This window comes from Mchenga conophoros, linkage group LG16, assembly GCF_057382185.1.
Source record: "Mchenga conophoros isolate Kocher_MC1m ecotype Shallow Benthic linkage group LG16, M_conophoros_male_GT1.1, whole genome shotgun sequence".
NCBI classification, from domain to species: domain Eukaryota; kingdom Metazoa; phylum Chordata; class Actinopteri; order Cichliformes; family Cichlidae; genus Mchenga; species Mchenga conophoros.
Window position 1 is genome coordinate 29,164,296 of NC_140541.1, and position 23,496 is coordinate 29,187,791.

Genomic DNA, 23,496 nt, shown 5'->3' on the forward strand with positions numbered 1-23,496 from the left:
CCATGTCTCTGAGTATTGCACACCTTGTGCTTTTGGGCACTCCAGTGATGTTGCAGCTCTGAAATATGGCCAAACTGGTGGCAAGTGGCATCTTGGCAGCTGCACGCTTGACTTTTCTCAGTTCATGGGCAGTTATTTTGCGCCTTGGTTTTTCCACACGCTTCTTGCGACCCTGTTGACTATTTTGAATGAAACGCTTGATTGTTCGATGATCACGCTTTAGAAGCTTTGCAATTTTGAGACTGCTGCATCCCTCTGCAAGATATCTCACTATTTTTGACTTTTCTGAGCCTGTCAAGTCCTTCTTTTGACCCATTTTGCCAAAGGAAAGGACGTTGCCTAATAATTATGCACACCTGATATAGGGTGTTGATGTCATTAGACCACACCCCTTCTCATTACAGAGATGCACATCACCTAATATGCTTAATTGGTAGTAGGCTTTCGAGCCTATACAGCTTGGAGTAAGACAACATGCATGAAGAGGATGATGTGGACAAAATACTCATTTGCCTAATAATTCTGCACTCCCTGTATAAGTCATTTTGATTTAAAGGAAAAGCCCCTTATCCCTGGGAAATACTTGCTGCTAGTCAGATCATAAGATTCTCTTGTGTCTGATGTACGGTGCCATGCTTACCCACCTTCTTGTTTCATTCTTCTTAGTTTTTCTTAGTCTTTTTGTTTTAGCTGCACATGTCAGTCACTCTAGCATACCTGCCTGATGTTAACCTACAAGTTGTCAAAAATGCCCTTGAACTTCTTCCCGCTTTGGGTCAATTTTCTTGACCCTTACTTGCTTTCTGTGTCCTGCGATTAGCCTTTCTCATCACATAAGGAAAGCTTTAGGTTAAGGGGGTTTTATTATGCTCATTTCCACCTCCATAATTTTTTTTGCTATACTTTATACTGGGGCCTTGATGCAGTCATTCACATCATCCGCAGCCTGAAACAAGCTGTTTTACCTCTTCTTTCTTCAAAGGCCACCTTCTCTTTAACCCAACTTTCTTCTTATGTGCTGCCCATCGCAACCATGAGGTTTGAACAGCCAGAGCTGTGTCCCAAGATGACCATATTAGGAATATCCCCTCTCACTGAAGTGATAAAGCTCTAAAAGTAGGGTAAAAAAGTACAGGTGGTTGCCAGTGCTACTATGGTGTAAACTTGAAAATCCTGGTTGATTTTCAGAAAAGTTGATCTCTGACCTTGATCTTAATTTCAAAGTTACTGAAACTTGCACTCGCCCGAGATTTATAGTAGATGCACGTATGGTATCAAAATCATACGTTGCCTCGTTCTGGAGTTATCACATTCACAAACTTGGGAGTCCAGGCAGCCCTACCGCCTGTCCACCTGGCAGGGTGCTGACAATACCCCATCATCCTTTTACAGAGTAAAAACTGTCAGGAACTGGGTGTTAAGAGCCGACTGAAGCCTAAGGTTATGGATCACAGGGATTACTGGTGCATGATTAACATCGGCATCTCTTGCTGTAACAGTATAAATATTACAGAAAAAGCAAAGGAAAACACAATAGCTCCAATTTAAAGTACTTTCAGAGCTGTATGTAAGATGTCTAATATCTCCACCAGGCCAGCGTTGATTCATTTTCTGTAAGTTGTTAATGGATTTTAATGCGGTGGCATTTTTGCTTGTATTTATAACCGTTTCACAACCGCTTGTACCACTGACCTCAACAACAAAATACGATATTAGTCAACGTCTGACACAGTTTGTCATGGCATGCAGCGTGGACGTAAGACAGTCATAGTCGGATAAGAAGCCCATTGTTCACACAGAAATGAGCAACTTCCAAATAAAGTTGTGGAAGAGCTAATATGAACTCTGGGGGGAGGATGTGCTTTGCGCAGTGGTTAGGACTAATTAGGAACATTACACTCTTTATTGTTTTAGGATTGGGGGGGGGGGAAATATTAATTTGCTTCTCCCTTACGCACTCTTTTGTTGTTTTCTAATGCAGTTCCAGTGCTGCAGGAGAAGTTGTACACTCGGCATGAAACCACTGTAAGCATCATTTGTTACATTGCACCATGTGCTGTACCTTTGCTTTCATTTCCTCTAGACCCACTGTTGCAACAGTGCTGGCCTGCTGCTTGTTCTTCTTCTCCTCTTTCTGCGGCCTCAGCAGACGCTGTAGCCGGTGCTTGATCACCTGGTTTCACCGAGACCACAGCGGCAGGCAGGGTGAAAGAGAACAGATGAAGGAATGAGACAAGACACGCAGCGGTGTGAAAGGTTCATCTGACATGACGTCTGCATTACAATCCCTGCCTCTGATTTTGCTTTATTCATACATGTTTGGCAGTCAGCAGGCAGCTGGGTGTGAAGCTTAAAGGGGATACAGATGAGGCAGGAGTTCATTTCATGATCAGCGTTAGTACCATGTCCTCAGCACCGACCTGAGCGGATATTAGTTTCTCCTGCCTGGGAATCAAATAAAACTTCTCACATGCATAATAAGTGATAAGATTCGCACTGCAAGGCCTCTCCTTAAAATTTCAGGTGATTTTGTCTCAGAAGAACATACTGACATGCTCAGTGGTTACATTTGGAAATTAAAAAAAAGGATGACAATTAGAGGCAACAATGAAGCACTAATGTGTTTTATAAATAGTGACTGTTGGTTGGTTTCTGAAAACCAGCGGGACAATAACTGTTAATTATCGCTAATTATACCGCAGCTACCGCAGGTCTGGTTTCATATTGTGATTGGCTGATACGTGCGGACTTGCATGCACATTGTACCTCATAGATATAATCCAGTATTTCTAAGACTGTCAGGATGCTGGCTCCGATGAATAAACCCATCTGTCCACCAATGTCACCTGAAAAGAAAGGACTTAAGTAGTGAAGGAGAGGCCCAGCGGACACAATACCCAATCTGCTCCCATTTTCTGCTAATGATAATGAAAACTAGGCAGCGCTGCAATAAAAACAGCTTTCACTCGGCTCCAGCGAGAGCATTTCATATTCTGAAAATAGAGGAAAAAAGAGGCAGAAATTACTTACCCAATAAACCTGCAACATCGTATGCCTTCTTCTGCTCAATCGTTTCATAGTTCAGAGCTTCGAAGAAGATATCTAAGACCAGGAAGTTGTCTCTGGAAAAACAGTGTGAATACCATAGAGAACAGTGAAATTCACTGGTAGAAATATAACGTAGTTTAAAAAAAAGAAGAAGAAAAAAATCAAGTCATCTTTATGCTCACTGTTAACTGCCAGGCCTTCAGCGCTTTACACAGATCTAACCAGCGCTTGCGAGATAATGAGGTGTTACAGGGTTTAACTGAGACGAGCTGAACGTGCGCTGACGGCATGCTTAGTCACTGCCACGTCCCCGATGTCTGCGGATTTAGAAAAGCTGGTAATATTAAATGTAGTGAGGCATCATACGCGCATTCGTTTAGCCATGTTTACTTTCTACACATCCCCAACAATTAGGCACTGAGAGGAACTGCAATGAATTACTTATAATTTAAATATTAGCAAATGATCTATATAAGATACTGCGGAACAGAGACTAAACATGTTTATTCACAGCTCCGTGTTTTGATTTGATCGATTGGCTGCCCTTCCAAAACTAAAGGTTGGGACAGCGGCTGGTCTCACCGGCAGAGCAGAGGGCCTGGGATGTCTGTTTTATGGACATTGGCTCTTATTGACATCATAAAGACCCCAAAGTAACTGTCTGAATGTGATTGATTACAGGCAAATACACTGACGTCATTGCTTCAAACTCTAGCCATGTTTAAAAAACTGTAACAATTGTAACAATACATACATTTTTGGAAAATTTATATATTTAAGGTTTGTCAATTCAAAGATTTTATACATCAGGATTTTATCAAAATAATAATAATAATAATATAATATCCGGATATCCAAAGTGTTATTGTTCATATGAGTGTTATTTATCTAATTTTAAGGCCAGTTAAGAACCAGATGATTTTTATTATGTCCTGATATGTAAAAGAACTGACAGAGGGTCTTCTTTCTTTCTTTCTTTCTTTCTTTCTTTCTTTTAAATCATAACTGTACATGAGAGAAAAACCAAAAAGCAGCCGAGGTCACCTTTAGTCTTTAACATACAGACACAGAAACTTAGAATCTTATACTACAATAAATATTTCACATTGTCAGATTAAATAAAAAGGAAGATACTCATACATCTACACACTACTGCACGACGAGCAGTTTTATAATACTGTACAAAATATAATTGAGTTTTGTTTATTTTTATGGGTGTGGGTCTGTCAGTGATTGCAGCCTGGAGGTCATTGTTTATGGCACTAGCACTGAGCACCACATCACTGCTCATAAGTGTGTTAGGTCCTGCTGAAGGTTCCCTGCCGTACCTGATGTAGTCCTCCGACTTGTCGTATTTCCTGGAGAGATAGCGAGCTGAGCCCTTGCTGGGGATTTTGACCATGGAGAGCTCTTTACCGTAGCGGGTGAGATTACAGGGCGTCTCACATGGACAGATGTCCCCGCTATTCTTCTGTAGCTGTGCTGCAACACAAAATGGCAGTGGTGCTGTTTAATAGACACAGACTGGGTCAGTTTCACTTCACCTCAGAAAAGAGATCCGCAACACAGATACCATGTGGTAACTATCATTATGTACAGCTTTGTTCTTGCTTTATAAATCACTATTTGATTCATTTGTGCAGTTTTGTTTTGCCAGAGTCAAATTGTTACACTCAGTAAGACTAAGCGCACTTGTGTGCTAATGCAGTACAACATATACTTGTATATACTGGCTGATATGGATGAATAGGCTTGTTTTTATGCTTTACTGGGTAGAGCAACACTTTGTGCCACTACTAAGCATCGTTTGATCATATTAATCCCGTGCCATGCAAACTTCTCTTTGCTAATGTTTCTCCCAACTGACACTGTTAGAGAGGCAAGGCTGAGATGGTTTGAGCATGTGCAGAGGAGGGATAGTGGATATAATGGACAAAGGATGCTGAAGATGGAGCAAGAGGAGGAGGAAAAGAGGAAGACAACAGAGAAGCTGCAGACAGTTGGTGTGACAGAAGGGAGCATCCGACTGAAGAAGAAGATGATATTTTGCAGCTTGTTGGTGGTTTGTGAACACTGATACAAAGTTACAGTTAATTCAATTAACTTTTTGCCTTTTTGTGTAAGTAAATACTGAAAACTACCAGCTATGTGGGAGGAAAAAAAGCCATTAGTACAATTCATTCCAGTGATGTCACTGTGAAAAGCCCAGATCGTACATAGTGGTTTATTGAGGCTGGATGTAAAAAAAGATGCATGTACAAAAGGCATCCATTGAAGTGCTGATGTGTAAACTGGAAGAATGTGCATAAAAATCTGTGGACGTCACGTGTATTTCACACTGTAGTATAAAAAAAACCCACAGATTTCATCTGCGTTCTTTTTTTTTTTTTTTTTTTTAAATCAAATGTATTTTTTTTCATTATTATTATAAATGTATCTAGTATTTTATAGATATTATTATATATAACAGCTACAAATGTGCTCGTCCTGCTTCTCGCCCTCGGCCAGGGTCCTTTTACTCTGAATTTACATACATTTGTTCTTGCTCGCTTTTTTCCTTCCTTTTTTTTATCCCTTTCCCTGGTCGTGTGTTTGTGATTCCAGAACTGAGATTTCCATTTCCTCTCCTCCGGTGAGCGTCTCAGTTTCACGCTGGTACATGTGAGCTCCCTATTAGCTGCCGGCTTAATTCAAACATCTAATAATTTCAGGTGCAAATTTGTATACAATGAGGAAATAAGGGCGTGCCCACATCCCCTCCATGGATAAAGATAGGAGTGGAAATGAGGCTCGTGCATGTGCATAAAAATCCACAATAGCCGAGATTATTAAATGTGGATGCTGCATATGCATGGATTTCTAAATCTGATGAAAAAAAATATTAGCATGATTCTGCCATTGTGTTTACACACTGTTTTAGTCACACTCTGAATTTTAGGCGTGGTGTCAGACTGCTCAGACTCGCAATAACATTGCACTTTATTAGTCTTACTGACCAGTCAGAGAAATTTAGAAGCTGTTCTTGTCTGTGGGAAGACAGACAGAAGGCATCATAGCTTTTACAACATAACACCCCAAAAGTTGGGACACTGTATAACATGTAAATAAATACAGAACACAATGATTTGAAAATCTCATAAACCTATATTTTATTCACAGTAGAACACAGAAGACATTTGAGACGTTTAAAAAGAGAAAATTTACCATTTTAAATGAAATATTAGCTCATTCTAAATTTGATTGAAGCAACACAAAGTCATGTTTACCATCCTTGCTGAAAGGTGCAAGAAATCATCTGACTGGGAGCACATGTTGCTTTAAAGTCTTATTTACCTTTCAGTATTGACGGTACCTTTCCAAATGCTCAAGCTGCCAACTCCATAGGCGCTAAAGTGCGCCTATGGAGCCTGTGCTATCAGAGCTACATGTTTAAAGCTAAGCAGGATGCAGTTTCCATGTTTACCGAAACAGAATTTCAAGTTTTGATTCTTATAATCACGGAACAATTTTTCCACTTTGCCTCAGTCCACTTAAAATTAATTTTGCCAAGAGAAGATGGCAGCTGGCCATTTTCACACGACTTATTGTCTAAACATCTTAACAAAACTATCTGTTAGTCTAATCAAATTACATAAGAGACAGTGACTATAGTAATGGTGTTTCCAGTAATCCTGTGGCAATATCCACTTAGAGAATAAATGGTGAAGAAGGGCTAGATTAGGCCTAATTAACATGCAGGTATGAAATGCTCGCACACTGGCAAATACGTTTTTATAGTCCTGACTTTAAAGCATCACAGTGCATGCAGGAGAGTAAATAGCTTTTCCCAGCCTGTCTCTTTAAATTGTAAATGCATTCAGTCCAGACAAAAACGGGTACGGGAGGCACTGAAAGCATAATTATAATTTGATGATTTATGAATTTTATAACTCAAACAATTAGGTTATTTGTATGCAGGAGCATGGTGGCATACATCATTTGTCTGATGTGGGAACAAAACATCTTTATAATATAAATATATAAATTATATCTTAATGTATTACCTTTCATGGGGGCTGAATCTATTAGTACTGTCTGATTCAGGAATATGACCCCCATGAATATGGTCCATTCTTGCAAGCTATATCTACAATTTCATTCAGCCATGTTTTAAGCTGGGTATGAGTTCGGTGAGAGAGACTTAATTAAATTTCTGGCTTATTTGGCTGATACATGATAATTGTACTTATGTCCACTATGGCAATAAAAAAAAGCCTTTCTTTTACTGGAATACTCTTACTTTGAAATCAAGGTTCAGTATCTGCTGCAGGGGCAAGGCTGAGGAGTCCAGATATGCAGGAATGAAGGGGTTTTCATATTAAGAGTTCAACAATGGAAGCAGAACAGTCATCAAGCTCTAAAGTGACTAAATCACAATGAGGAAAAGTCATTTTAAAACCCAGTCTACCTCCAGGTATTTGTAATACAGGGGAAAAAAAATCCTTATCATATTTACTGATTGTGTTTCCATTTCCCTTCGGGGGAGTCTATTATAATGAGAAAAGAAATGAAGGGAGATTGTTTCTTACCAAGCGCTTTGTCAACACAGTTGATTTTACTGGGAGGGCAGATATCTGCGGTTCCTGCAAAGGAGAACAGAAAATGAGTCTGATCAATCAGAAACAAAATGATCAGTGACCCGTGTCTGCTGCAATGAGGAAGCGTGGCTGTGAACAACACTCCACAGCTTATCATTCATCTCCAAATGAAGGCAGGCACACAAAGGATGACTTCCATCCACGGAGTCTGGGCCATCTTGGAAGTCTGTCCTTGATTGCACTGAGAAATGGAGCATGCTGGCTCCACCCGCGAGGCATATTTAGAAAGTCTTTAAAAACCAATCAATGAGTCACTTCCTGGCAGAAAAACATGCTGCCCAGGCCATTAATGACAGGTATTCATCAGCAGCACAATTAATTAGCAGAGGTGTGTTTGTCTGTCTGTGAAATGTTCATGGGGTTAATGTTTTGTGGAATTCTCCTTCCCAGACGCTAAGAAATGTTCATTGACAGGAAGCAAAATTACATCTGATGATCTGAGGAGTGTGTTTTTACACACTTTCACAGATATGCCTCTTTTCCAGGAGCAGAAATATCAAAAAACATCATTAAATATTATTCATTGTTAAACATTATCCTTTTAACTGCCTTGTGTATTTAATTTTTTCAGACGCTCTGACTTTGAAAGCAAAAGCAGTCCTGTCGTCACATCAAGAACAACTTAATAGCTTTTTTGGGAGGTCCTCTAAATATAGAAGTAGACTGAAAGACTAAAATATTAACACAGATCCAAGCAAAACACAATTTTGCTTCTACGGTTCACAGTTCAAAAGTCGTGAGATTTAAAATTGGCCACGACTTGACCACCTCAAAATGCAACAGATGGTGGCCATGTTTGTTTATTTTTCAGTGATACAGCAGGGTGTGTTCACTGAACCGCCTCAGCTTCCCTTATGAGTTTTGAACCAGCAACCCCAGAATTAAATTTAATAAGCAACAATAAATGTTATTCATTATTGATAAGTGCAGTGAACTAATGCGAGCTAGCCGCTACCTTTGCAAAGCTCTCATCTGCCTCTTCTGAGAGCAAATGACCTGGAAAAGCTTCCACATTTATTATTTCTGACATAATAAATATCATATCTGATGTGATACATCACCACAGAAAGCAATGTGATTCTGCTGGTTTTTCTAACCACCTCTGCTCTGTCCTTCCTGTTCACTGATTTAAAGATTTCCCTTTTGCTGTTGTCATTCATTAAATTGCATATATGGGCTATTCTGGCAGTTTAAAAAAAGTAGAATTCATGTGGATATTCTTTGCTTTTTTACATATTTGGATGGCCAAACATTTAACATTACAAAGGGCGATATAATGCATATTAATTCCCATTTTAATTATTTATTAAAATTAATAAAATAGCCACGTGAGAAAAGTAAACACGTGCTGCATTTATTACAGCAGAAATTAGGGGCTCCAGATTTGGTGCCAAAGATTAGATACACCTCAGAGAGTGACAGGTACAACCTGTCTTATTTAAACCTCTGACACTGACAGCCAGGTGTTGTCTTTGCCAATGATGTGTGTAGTGTCATCATGCCAAGATCTAAAGAGCTCTCCGAGGCCTTTGGAAAAAAAGATGCTGCTGAGTGCAGCATTTGAAATTCCAATGTGCACCAAACTGTGGAGATTTCAAACGATTTATCCAGGACTGTCTAAGAACCGCAAAACGTCATTAAAGGGAGCTCTTGCAGCTGCTAGTGTCAGTGCATGCGTCTACAACCGCATATTCCACAAATTAAACCTGAAATGAATCTGAGAATCTGGGGGGTTTGCCAGGAAAAGGCTTTTGTCAATGAACATATAAGCAAATAACAGGCCTGTGTGGCAGAGAAACGATTCAAAGATAGAGCTGCTTGGCCGCAGAGACAGCAGATGTTTTTAGCACAGACCAAAAGAGGTCAGAACCTCATACCAGCTGTGAAGCATGGTAGTGGAAATGTTTTGATTTGGGGGTTATTTTACTGCCTCAGGAGCTGGGAAACTCATAGTGTTTAAGGTTTAAAGTTTTAAAAAGACCTGATTGAAATCCTACTGAAAATTCTTAATAGAAAAAGTGTAAAAAACAGAAAAACAAATGAAAAAAAGACCCTGGAAGTGTCCTAACACAGCTTCTATGCTTACTATTCCAACAGGAGAATATTGCATCCAATAAATAATTGAAAAAGCTGTTTTCTCACAGTGTTATCCAAGTATATTACAGTTTTCTGTAGGCACTTTTTTTTCTGTGGATTTCTCATCTGCTGGGTTTTCAGAGTACAGAGTGTATGCAAATGCAAATGCAAATGTTTCTGGAACAATTATAACCAGGTTCCTCCCAAATCATGACATAGCAAGTTCCTTTAAGGCACGCAATCTCTCCGAGATCAGACCACCGCTTTGGTCTTGCCATTTCAGTCTGCAAATCCAAGATTAAAATGTGTGACTGCTATGTAAATGTGTAGGCTGATAACCACAGCATCGCTCTGTCAAAAAATGTGATGAATCAGATCGGCCTCGAATCAGCTGTCTCATACTTGTTTATTTAATCGGTTTCTGAATGTCAGCTGCACTCAATGCAAAAGTGGAAATGAAAAAGAATACATGATAAGTTTCTTGTCTTAACTTTAAATGTGACCACTCTCAGCATGCCTACTTGCTAGACACATCAAACAGCCAGCATCCAGTGACTCAGCTCTGTGACTTCCTGCTCTTTAGCCATGATGACGCACACTCTGAAAAAGTCCAGAGAGCTCATTTTGTGTTTCTGGTACTCAACTCTATGACATATCCTCACACTGGGAGGAAAACTGCTCAAATGGTGACATATTACTAACCAGTGTTCTCGGTTTCCTGATAGACCTATTTTTACATCATGTCTCAAAAATTTGTAGGTTTTGTACATCCATTCATGGTCTGCTTTCCCTCCAGTGTCAAAGTGTTGTGTGAAACAACTAATTACAAGATGAACTGCTAACTTTGGCCACTTCCTATTAATCCCATTCAACAGAAGCTGTCTGCAATTGATGTATAGGGGTGCTTAACAGAGAAAAGAAAAATTGCACTATGGAACTATGTAGTTATGCAGATAACTTAACTTGGCTTTAGACTCTTGTTATTGGCTTAAAACACTAACAGTAGTTCTAAATTCAGCTATTTCTGAGTGACATACACATTCAGGAATTTTTTCTCTTTTCTTTAATGTTGATAAAATAAAGAGACAAAATCATACACAAAAATAACAGAGCTTTATTTTAATTTGTGCTTCATTAAAGTCAAGACCGAGTTTAAATTAGATATGTGCTCCTTAGGCAATATGTCATGATGTAAGTAAATAACCAAATAATTCAATATAAGCAGCAGTACTAAGGGCAGTTTGTAAGCAACCTACCAGTAGAAACCAAACAGGACCAATACCAGTAATAATAATCAATCATAATAATTAATAATGGCTGTGGGAGGACAACAGAACAATTCCAGGACAGATGGAGATGGATGAGCAAAAGTATCCAAACCTCATTGAGACTTTAGTCTGATGTGCCTGTAGCCAAAGTGCTGGCAGCAGAGAAGAGCATACCACTCCAGATATCAAGCATCAAGGTCAGGCATGTGGCAGTCCAAATTATATCTATGCTGGAGTGATTCAAGTGGGCCAAAAATTATGACTTGTTTTGCACAATGGTTCATCAAATCTCAGGCAAATACTGGGCAGACTGGCTTTTCAATTACAGCAGGTCAACAAGGCGAACAATTTTAAAAACAGAAGGAAATACTTGAAAATACCAACTCTGATTAGTATTTTTTCCTCCGCATATTGTTGTCGTGTGCCATTTCATGACCTGGAATGACTATTTTAAGTTCCAATCATACATTTAGTCATTACGGTTCACAGTTTGGCACCTTATACAACATGTCAGAGAATGAATTACTATTGTGTGTCCATTTGAAATGATGCACACAATCCTCTTTCCCCCTGAAACATGTGCCGCTCTGTGTAAAGATAATGTAGGGGCTGATCTTACCGGGCATGTGCACCATTCTGCATTTGCACACTCGTAGGACCTCGTTGGTCTCACAGAGCAGGCGACAGGCACTGATGCTGTATGTGTCGTATCCTGGGAACTTCTCTTTGCTGGTGGAGCGGCAGTTCCCCCAGGGCTGGGGCAGGTAGGTCAGCTAAGCACACAAAGATTTATTAGACCCAGTCTGAGCCACCGGGGTTGCTGGGAGAACAGTAATCTGGTGGTGGTAGCGGGTCAGCGGGGGCAGGGATGGTGCGCTAAGATGAAGACGACCTACCCTCTGCTCCTGACAGGAAACAAAGGTCTGGAAGCCCGGAGAGACACCGAAGCCCAGCTGGTGGATGTAAGGAGGCTCGTCCTGACTGTGGATCTGAACACGGATGCCGGCCTCCAGGGATGTCTCATCTTCTCATCAGGATGAAATGGAGCACGGATCGTTGCAAAGAGAAAATACAAGGGAATTTCAGATGGCTGCCTCATCTGACAGCTAGGGCTCGGTTTGATGTTAACCGCAAATCATTTATCAGTCATGTTTAAAAAATAGGCCCGTAGGGATTAATTTTATATGACAAGTACAATGCATACACAAATCAAAGGAAGTGTACTGTGTTTAGGAATTCCCTTTTACAAATCACATTTGCAGGTGGAGCAAAACAATCAGGAAATGCATTATTTACAGTACATGACCAAGACAAATAGATGCAGACGGTTATTGATTTAAACTGCAGCAGAGGGTATGTCACAGCATTGCACAGGATAGGATTACAATAGACAAATAGTTCTGAAGCTTACTTGTCTCTCTCCAGATTGGCAGATACTCATCCTGCTGAATATCCAACATGATCTCCAGCCCATTTCCCATTCCACCCTGCTTGGTTTTCCTGGATGTAGTCTTGTTGCCATTAAAAGTGTAGCATTTCCCATATCTGGTGTACACCTGGGAGAGAACAGATTGATATCATGAACATCACCATAAGCGTGACAAAGTCCAGATGCCGCACGTGACGCGCTCATACAGGCGCACTGAAATGAAATCAGAGATATGGAGCAAAAAATAAACAAGCCGCATCTCTGCCTGGACAAGTCGCTGTATATTACCCACAAACCTCTGGATGCAGTGAACGGCTCAGTCCCTCGCGGATTTTGATAAGCAGTATTTGAATCAATTTCCAACACCCACCACACAAAACCTGCACAATGCTGCTCAGTAGTAGCACCATCCCACTGAAATATCAAATGGCATAAGAGATTCTTTAATCTCTCTTCAAAAGAAAACAAAAGACAATGAGAGAGAGGCTGCTTTAAGTAAGATATCACACCACCACCTATCAGGGGAGCTGTCTCAGTAGGGAACACATCATCTCTTTGTTTATACCTCTCATCTAAACTGCTGCACTGAGGAAAATATAATTCTTACCAGTCATTTAACTGTTATCTGAAGCCAGTTTTAAAGGCACAATCCGTGATCCACATGCAAAGAAAATGGTCCTGTAGCAGCACCACCAATATCCAGGATTGTAAGTCTTTCACAGACACTGATTAAGGTTTGATTCTAAAGGCAGTTTATTCCTTGAAAAGCTGAGTCCTTCATCTGAACAATGATGATACAATCATAGCTTAAACTCTGTCACCAGGTATGGCAGGTGTCCAGCTTTGGATTTCTTCTCACGTTCAACTAGAGGATGTCAAGCTCTAGTTCGATAGCCAGAGGGAAACTGTCAAGAGAGCTGAGGATGGCTAATTTTTGCCGTCTCCAAGGCAAAGAAAAAAAAAAAAAGATACGGAACATTTATCTGTATAAATAAAAAATGGTAAACGTAAGAAACCAAGACTAATCCTACCCAAGGTAGTGATACTTGTGATATTTGGTACATTCAGTCTGATCGCACCTTTTCACTTAACCCTACGTACATATATTCTGAATGTCAAATCTCAACGGCTTTTCATCAAGTGGCCCAAAATACACAAAATTAAATATTGTAAAACTTCACACTGATCTTTTTAAACTGATGTTGTATCCATTCAGATGGATTTTAGATCCACCAGTGTAGGTCAAATCAAGGAAAACGATTGGTTTTAGGGAATCTTGAAACTGTGAAATTGTACACGTCATGCCTGCGTGTGTGTGTAGATGTCTGCTGGGCAGTCTGGCTTACTCACACAGTCCATAGACATGCATGTTAGGTTAACTGGTGCTTCCAAATTGACCGTGGATGTGAGGCAGATAAAGTGCTTCAAGTGTATAGCTGTATGAATGTATGGTTAAAGTGTGACTTCTATTTAAAAGTGCTTTGAGTGGTTAGTAAGGCTAGAAAAGTGCTATAGAAATACAAGAACATGACATAACATTTGCACCTAGATGTGCAAGCAGAAGCACCCACAATGCAACAGAAAACTCTAAATAATACAACAATAATAATCAATTTATTCTGAGTTAAGGGAGATTAAACTACATGGGATAGTGTGTTCTACGTGTTCTATGTGTTAATAAATGTTGAATTAATATTGATAATTATAGATGGTAGCTATACAGATTTTTAAGTATAGCAGTGAGGACAGTGTTTAATGGTTTTAAAAGTTATATAATAAATCCCAACAGTTCCTCCCAGTTTCACTTGCAATAAAATATATTTAAATGTTATATTTTCATATGTTAGGCATAATGAGAATGTGTGTTCATAAAAGTTTTTCTTCAAAAATCTGAACCACAGTCTAAATAGCTCTGTGGTTGAAAATTTAATATAGATATTAACTCCTGGCCTGAGTCAAAAATGAAAAATTGACTTTACTGCTCCGCATGCCAAAGTATCCTTGGGCAAGATACTGAACTTTGAGGTGCTTCAAATGTGCTCATCTAAATGTGTGAATGTATGTGAAGTTCTTAGGTGTAAAAAGAGAGCTTGTATGAATGGGTGACTGAGACATGCTATATAAAGCGCTCTTTAAGAATTACCATACAGTGAAAGCATGACATATGAAGGGTTAATAAGCTACTTATTACAACTGAAGCCAGTGTAGAAGTAGCTCAAAGTTGCATTTTTTAATAGCCAGAAGGAGGTGGACTCATCAGATTTTCATTTATGATTTTAATACATCTTTTTTTGAAATTTAATTTGGTTCATCATTATATACTTTTAAGTCTCATTTAGAGTAAAGCAAGGTATGCTTAAGGATTTGGCAACCTTGTGGCATATAAACTGTTACCTTACGAGCATTCAGTGTCTTTGGGTTCTCATTTAGATCTACGCCTCACTAATTCAGCACTCAGTTGTACAAAAATACATTCAAATTTCGGTTTTTCCGTTAATGACATCTTTTGGTTTTAAAAGATTCAGATGGAAACTCAAGGCTTCAAACCACCACAAACCGCTCGCTAACATAAAGTTTGGCTACATCCATCTTTATATACAGTCTTTGGTTGTTTTGCACTAAACCTGTTATTCGTGTATGCAACAAATAACGGGAGAATCCTTTAAAGTGACCTTTTTTTAAAAATAAGCCAGCTAGAAATATTTAAAAGCAGTATTTCCTACCAACTCATGCAGCTGCTCTTAAATTAACCAGCTCGCTGCAGCTGATGAAAATGTTCACCACAGCTGTCATTTCATCCAGTAAAACTGGAGACCACAAGCTAAAAATGAGAGGCCTGTCTCTGTCTACTTGTGTGAACTCAATGTTTCATGAAGAAATAATGATGGATTCAAACAGCACTTGTAATATAAGCTTTGCTGTGTATGCAGATCCCTAAAAAAATTCTCAGACTACAGCTTTCCCCGCTGAAAAACACCCATTTTTTTCCCCACTCAGAGTGCCGAAAAATAATCTGTTGGATTCGTTTTATCCAAACATCAAATAAAAGAGGACAGTGATGAAAGTATTCAAGCTTAGGAAATCACATGGCAGGAGAGGTCAACAGACAAGGCACTGGAGAAATGACAGTGAAATAACAATTGAGCTGAGCAGACAGCAGACATATCATTAAAGAGACAGTGACGGTCCCTGCATGCACAAAAACATAGAATGCCTGTGATCTGACTTTGATATCAGCTTGATCCACCTAATGAGTGCTGTGATGTCTAAATAAGGGACACTGACGGAACAACACAAGCTCTCATTTACAGACCACAGGGTGTACCCACATTTGAGATGGTTGAACAACAAATCAAAGCCATGGTTGTGGGGTTCAGTCAAGTAATTCGCTGGAACAGTTGGCAATTTTGCAATGTCCACAACAGTGATTAGAGCAAGAAATGAGTACTGTTTACAAAAGCTGTTTAGACGGACAGCTATATTTTATGCAGTAATAGGCCTCGGGGCCTTTGATCTGGCTCTTTGTACATGCTAGTTTGCACTGAGTGTCTGTGTGTGTGTGTGCTTTTTTGAATGAATTTCAAATAGTTACCTTCAAAGTGCATCTTGGTTGAGGAGTCAGACAATTTTTGGACAATTACAGATCTCGGCTCGCGCTCTGTTGTGGTATAAACGGTTTCTCTGTTAGTTCTAGCAGCCAATATGCATTTTTGTAAATTGCAGCATCTTCTCAGCTGGTGTGATTAGATAATGGGACGTGGCAAAGTGTGGGCGGAGGCCCGTGGGAGAGACGGTTCAAGTATTCAAGTGTGACTTTTGACTGACATGTGCTATTAGGCTGAAATGGTTTAATCTCTGTTTGGCTGGTGCGGTGCGGCTGAGGAGGTAAGCTGCACTTATCATTGATTCCCCGCCCCCACCTGGGTTCATTGACACACTTAAGCCTCGACTGGCAGTCTTTATCTGATGGAGCAAGCAACAGAGGCAAAGGAGGATTTCACTTCAGAAATGCTCAAAACACCCAGACCAAGTGCCTGGGTTACGCTCTAAAACTTCAGGCTCTGGAGGACGCCGTGTGTTCACAAATGATATCCCCCAGAGAATATGAGAAAGTTTTCCCATCATCTCACCCAGGAAATGGATGTTGGCAGAGCTTCCACTGGTTTATTTCTCAGTTCCCACCTACCCCTTCTCCCTCCCCTCTCCTTCTCCATCTCCTCTTCCTGCATCCACAACGTGATTGATGGAGCATTTTTCTCTTGTTAAATCTTGCACCAAATTTAGTAAAGGTAACAGGACTGACTTGGGCAAATCCCAAGTGGGGACCTGGCACTGCTGTTGACAAGCTGAAACAGTGCAGCGGCATTGTAGTTACAAACCAGATGAAAAGAAGCGTTGTATTCCTCTGAGTAGCTCAGGAGCTAAATTTTGCAGCACTCAATGCAGCATTGTTCAAAATATATCACCTATGTGACAGTGTTTTAGATGGTAATGAAAAATTGATCAAAACATGTGCTCAGTTTCTGCATTATCCTGTCAGTTATGTCTGCGAGAAACCTAAACTTGTTTCTTTGTATAGTAGTTGGACTATTCAGAGATGAATTACCAACTGAGTAAAGCGAGCTATATTCTTCCTTGAGGCACAAAAACCTCATACTTAAGCAAACTTTAAGCATAAAGTTAAGACATTTAGTGATGTCACCTAATGTACTTGAAAAATACACGTTTTAATGTCTTCATCCCACATTTGTGATCAAAAGTAAATAAATGAAATTATCCATACATGTTGCATTGTGTTTATTGAGGTCACAAACCCGGACATGAAAAGCATCACAGAACATTAGTAATGGCTCATTTCTGAGTCTCTGTGCAAAATTTAATAAAGCTATTAAGTGGAGCCTGCTGTGCGCACGAGAACACATCAATAGTACAAAGACAGCAGGAAGAATATGGCGTCCTATCCCTATATTTACCCTCTGCATTGACTATCTCTGGCTATATATGTAACATCTATTGTCCATCCAGTACAGGAGGGATGTTTTCTGTTAAAGGTGGATTTTGTGTTTTCTTTTCTCTCTAGGATAGTTTGTCTTATGTTCACACCATAAAGGCTTTGACACAAATCTGTTTCTCTTGGCAACATAAATAAAAAAAGTTGTCTCAACTTGAATAGATTAAGCACTAAAAGTACAAATGCATTAAGATGAAGTTGCAACATGGTTTGGAAAGATTCCCGTCATCATGTCATTTGCTTATCCTGTATCTCACCAATTATAATGCATCTGCTTTAAATGTCAATTCATTATGTGTCTTTTGCCAGTGTTTTTCTTCCGCCTAGAGTGCCTTGTTTCTGTCTCCGTCTCTCCATGCTAAATGCATTAAGAGACCAACCCCTTACCATGTAATTCATAAGCCCCGGTGGGCTAAACCCTTAAACACCCTCTTTATGAATGTGATCTGACAGTCCCAACTTTTCCTTTTAAATAACCCACAGGAGTCACTTCAGTGCTTCTCCAGAGGACATCCATTTCCAGGCAGGCTGCGTGTCATCGGGTGGCTCTCTGAGTACGAGGAAGGAGGATTTGAATTCATTTACGCAGGGTGGTAGAATATGCCAGAGCGCTGATTGGCAGTTGAAAACCATTAAGGCTGGCACATGAAGGCTTAAGGTTGAGACAGAGCGATCCTTGATTTAATGGCTTCATTACAACTTCCCAGCAGAAAGACTTGGATCACAGTGTGGCATAAACTGAATATTTACATGATATTTCAAAATGTTTTTTCAGGAAAAATGGTATATGCAACAGGGCTGGCAGTTCACTGCAAAAGTCTCTCTCTTTCATCCTCCTATTTAGTGTATATTCAGTGTATATTTTCATGTATTTTCATCTATAGTTCTAAAATTGTGATCAGACATTTAAATATATCGTGTGTATGAACGCCACAGTAATTTGGGGAGTTCAAGGATTTCATTGAACGGTTGTTTTTCTAGGGTGGAATAATTATACAGAATACATCTATAATGGAAAAAATACAATTTATTTAGGATTTTTTAAAATCCATATAGGCTCAAATATACACATACACTCAGTTAAACGTTAAATTCTCATTAGTTATCACGATTCACTACAATTAGGAGTTTCTCTTTGCCAGTATAAAAAGGATTTGTTTGACTGCACTGATTTGATTGATCAATTCTCAGAACAATGCGAGTCAAAGGAACTCTTTTAAAATTCCAAGGAGAAGTTGAGAAGGTCTGTTAGATGTAAGTATAAGTTATTCAGCTGTGTCATCACTTTGTCAAGACCCTAAGTGTCACCCTCAGATGAGAGGAAATTGATTATGATATTCCGTAACAACCAAGGCTCAAGCCTGCCATGAAGTGGAAACTGTTGGAACATCAGTGTCACTGTCCACAGAGAAGAGAGTTTTACATCGAGCTGAGGAAGTGTCAACCAAGAAATAGCCACCAGCTCCAAAACCTTCAAGACTGACTCAGATTTGTCCACGTTTGCCAACATGGACAAACCGAATTACCTCTGAAGAAAGATTTTATGGTCAGATGAGAAAGACATTGAGCTATTTGGCCACAATGACAAGAGGTATTTTTGGAGGAGTAAAGTTCAGGCTTTGAAACCAAACGGTCAAGAATTGCGGTGATAGCATCATGCTCTGTTTCTCATTGCTACTGATACATTGTACAAAGTGGATGTAATAACAAAGAAGGAGAACCACCCCTTAAATTAAACTGCACCTCAAATCAACAGATAAGACTGTTGAATTTTAGCTGCAATTGGGTTTTCCAGTAGAACAATAATCCCAAACACACATCAAAACTGGTTCTGGAGTGGATAAAGCTGGTGAACATTAAACGTCTTGAATGGCCTTCACCAAAGGCCCGACCTGTAGCCTACTGAAAACTTGTGGACTACACTTAAAAACTGGATCTGTGCCACAAAAATCAAACGATTTGAATGAATTATACCTAAAAAGCATTCTAATATCCAACCAGAAAAATACCAGATGGTTGTTAATGGCTACCAAAAGTCTCTGGTTGAGATGAAACTTGCTAAAAGACATTCAACCAAGGTTTAGTCTATGTATAAATCTGAGCTTCTTTCTATATAATGAGTGTATGTAAACGTCTATCTACAGCTTAAAATGTTATATGTTTAATCTGTTTCTCGACCTGTAAAGAGAAGTACAGAAGGGACTAAGGGATCAAGGATAATTTTAGTTTAAGCTGAATATGAAATCCTATTTCAATGATTTTCAGTCTAATTACAAAATGAGAGGATGAAAAACAACATTTATTTCAACCAACACAAGTTACATGTTGGTGCAGCACAACAACAACAAACGGTTCACATTTTATCACCTTCTTACAAACGCTGCGATGTGTTTTAATGGTCAAAGGCTAAAGTCACGTAGCCATTTTAAAAAGCCTTTGTGGCGACCACTCAGCTCTTTTAAATCTGTTGTTGTAAACAGCCATCAGAAGGCTGACTAGAAATGCAATGTCTTATTCTCAAGGCTCCTTCTGAACACAGAAGAGCAAAGAAGAATGTGAGGAATGAGTCTTCAAAAAAATAAAACACAATTTACAGAGTGAACATAGCCTTTAAGTGCAGGGCACAAAGCCAGCTACCACATTTTTGCAGCATCCCATTTGTTCCTTTTGGACTTCCTACACAAAACTTTTCTCTATGAACTAACTGCTTTCGTCTCCCACTGTCACTACAGACGGAGCCCTCACCACCAGACTGCATGGAAAAGAACAGTAAAGGGTAGTGACATATCTTTAAATTGTATGTGATCTACTTTTAAACGACTCAGAGGTAGAGAAAAAGAGATTATCTCCACGGCTTTATCACTTGTATAAGCAGTTTTCAGCTCTACCCTTCACCTGCCGTCTTGCACTGCTCGGGAAAAAAAAAAACACTTATGTGACACAAAAGGATTTTTTTTGGTATGCTTTCTGTATTTTTCCCCCCAAAAGGGAGAAAAGGGAAGCAATTCACAGGTAAGAACAGTGGAAGAAAAATCTGTTGTCTTGATCTTTTCTGGTGTTGGTTTAATTCAATAACGGACAAAACTACAGCCTGCTGAAATTCGTCCCCACACTAAAATTCAACGAGATGCTCTGCAGCACCTGTTTGCTCTTCCAAATACTTCTTGATGCAGTTGTACAATTTCCCAGAGTTCATCATGATTGCCCCAAAAGACTTTTCACTATAGTGCAGCCAGTTATGAGAGCAATAACAATACTGTGCAAAAGTGTAGTTTGCTTCCAAAGAGGCAGACTTGTCATTTTTAACTGCTCTTGAGCAGTAGCTTTTGAGGCTCTCCAAAGGTCTTTCAAAGTTTTTCTTTGGAAATTGTCTGCTTTTTCACTCATTTTCACCCAGGTCCTCCTCTGTGACTATTTTCAAAGGAATCTTTTTATTTTTTCGTTAAGTCACTCAACATGTACGTGTGAATCATTCAAATATAAAAAAGGCAGCTCTGACAATGGATAAACCAGTATTTTGTCAACAGATAACAGACAACTTAGAATTTAAAAAGCAGTTCTTTCTTATCTTAAGCTACTGTGTTACTAAAACCCTGCCATAAAAACAAATAAATAGTTAAAAAAAAAAATCACAAAAACAGGAAACTGAACAAGACAATGGAACAAGTAGCAGGCCTAAATACTGTCCACAGCACATGAACGCTATCTGAAAGCCACGTCCTTAAGAAACAGACATAAAATGCAGCAAAGACCTGACACAGGACCCGAGAAACACATCTGGCCCTTCAGTTGATCCATCTATCGTTCACCAAAGCCTGAAATGATCGCAGTGGAAGGGTGACTGTCATGAATGCAAGCTTAAGGAAGGGAAACGGGGAGAAAAGACTGAGTTACACAAGAACTGGACTGACAATTAGAAATGTTTCATCATCATCATCATTAGGATCTACAGATGAGGTTAAGACAGACGTACAACAATAAGAGTCAACAGACAGATTTTAATCCACCACCCAATAGCATCTGGATTGGCACAGGTTTCAAATGCACTGCATAAGCAATAATTCAATTCAATTTTTATTTCTATAGCACCAAATCACTACAGCAGTTGCTTAAATGCACTTTATATTGCAAAGTATTAAAGACCCTACAATACAAAAAGATACCAGGATAGAAAAAAACACAATGGAGCAGTGTCAGTCGTGGACTGGCCTCCACAGAGCTTGGACCTCAGCATTATTGATCACTGTGGGACAGAAGACAAACCAAAAGGCTACCGAGAGCTTTGAATGTCCTTCAACAAGCCTGGAGAACTATTCCTGAGAACTACTTAAAGAAATTACAGGAAAAGCAAAGAGAGTTCAGGATGTGTTGACGAATAAAGATGATCATACCAATACTGACTTTCAAGCTTGCTAGAATTGCAGAAACATAAACTGCATTTCCACATGTTTTTCACAGTAATTTGCAGCGCCTATTTTCTTAGTTTCCTAGAAACATATAAAGAAACAACGGCTGGCTTAAAAATGCACAATAGTGTTTATGACAGTATGCAGTATTTAATATGATTCCTTGTCAGTTATTGCAATTTCAACACATGGCACTGACATGGACATCAAGTTTTATCTCACTGTATTTTCTAATTAATCCAAAACCCAACAAACAATTTCCTTTAGAAATGCAGCTCATGTGATGGGAGTACCTTCTCATGACTGCGGCACAGCCTAAAAGAGACTTCAGAAGCCGCGAGCAAGGCTAACATCAAGGTTGCAGAAATTCTAAACATATTTTAGCTCAAGATTAGGAAAGAAAAATGATAGTGATTTGTGGAAAAACTGACATGGAGTGATAAGAACTCACTGCTAGACCTTTCTTCTTCTCATGCGCTGTGGTTAAGCTGTATAATTTATATATAATCCTCAATCAAATGTCAGACGGATTACTTTTATCGAGGGTCAGCGCTTTAAGATCTCTACATTCAACCATTGGGGGTAAATACAAATCTGGCCCCATCATAACCCCCCTTTCAGTTATATATGAGGGAATCACAGCTTGACTAAACACAGGCAGAGCTCAGACATGAAGCCCAAACAGTGCTGTGGTATGTGAAACGCACAAGTTTTGCATCATTAACCTCCATCGCAATGTCGGTCTGTAAACGCGCCACCAGAGACACCGCGCTCGCTTGCAATTCAACACATTACAGTTATTGTGTATCAATTCCAACCTTCATTACACAACTGAGTGCTGAGATCTCAATGGTAGTTTAATACAGCCATTCAAGTGAGGTAAACACTGCTCAGTCATCATGGTTGGGCTTACTCCGTGGTTGGGTAGAATAGCATGTTTTATAAATGTGACAAGTTCTGTAAAGAAATGCAAATGAATGTTTGATAAAAGGAATTTGAGGGGTTTCAGATTACACGCTGTGTTCGCAAACACCGAGGCCGGTTTACATTATAAACTAATGATCTTACTTGATCATTTTAAGTAGTTTGCCTGCATCTTTTGCCCTTCACTCTGACTAAAGAACATAGATTAAAATGATGAACTGTGATGCAAACCTGCGGGGCTTGTTTCAGTTATTAGTGTAGGAGTTCTGACTAATCTCTTCTCTTTCTTTGCTGCCCTCCTCTTTCTGGTTGCCTCTGACAGAGCATCAAAAATTAGTTGAGCACCTAAGCCGGAGCTACGCATTCAGCCACCTCCCCGCCACCCCTCCACTCACCCCACTCTGCAATTCTCCACATATCCAAGCATACTCAGCTAATGGAGCGGTGAGGGATGCTCTTGAAAAAGCGGTTGAAAATGGACAGGCTCTCCAGCACAATACAGCAACTCGCAAACAGAGCAGTCCACAACATCCAGCACTCTCAGAGACATGAAAGCTTCCTGTGAGTACAGTCTGCCCTAACATCACAGCCATGGACCCATAAAGACCTTGTTTTATAAATGTGATTAGAAAGTACTGTCATAATGGGAGATAATTCATCTGGATCACCACAGTGAGACAGGTCCCTAATCAGTCTT

The 23,496-nt window shown here is 39.6% G+C and overlaps 1 protein-coding gene across 1 annotated transcript in view; it reads right to left on the reverse strand.

The window, feature by feature from the left end:
- The window catches only part of asic4a (acid-sensing (proton-gated) ion channel family member 4a), a 96,139-nt gene that overhangs the window by 4,860 nt on the left and 67,783 nt on the right, over positions 1 to 23,496 (reverse strand). The window contains exons 2-9 of the mRNA XM_085248599.1: positions 12,441 to 12,585; positions 11,926 to 12,053; positions 11,649 to 11,802; positions 7,617 to 7,670; positions 4,377 to 4,530; positions 3,031 to 3,122; positions 2,767 to 2,846; positions 2,063 to 2,173 (exon numbers count right to left, since the gene is read on the reverse strand). Of these exons, the coding sequence (XP_085104725.1) occupies positions 2,063 to 2,173; positions 2,767 to 2,846; positions 3,031 to 3,122; positions 4,377 to 4,530; positions 7,617 to 7,670; positions 11,649 to 11,802; positions 11,926 to 12,053; positions 12,441 to 12,585 (918 nt within the window). The remainder of the gene's footprint in view (positions 1 to 2,062; positions 2,174 to 2,766; positions 2,847 to 3,030; positions 3,123 to 4,376; positions 4,531 to 7,616; positions 7,671 to 11,648; positions 11,803 to 11,925; positions 12,054 to 12,440; positions 12,586 to 23,496) is intronic.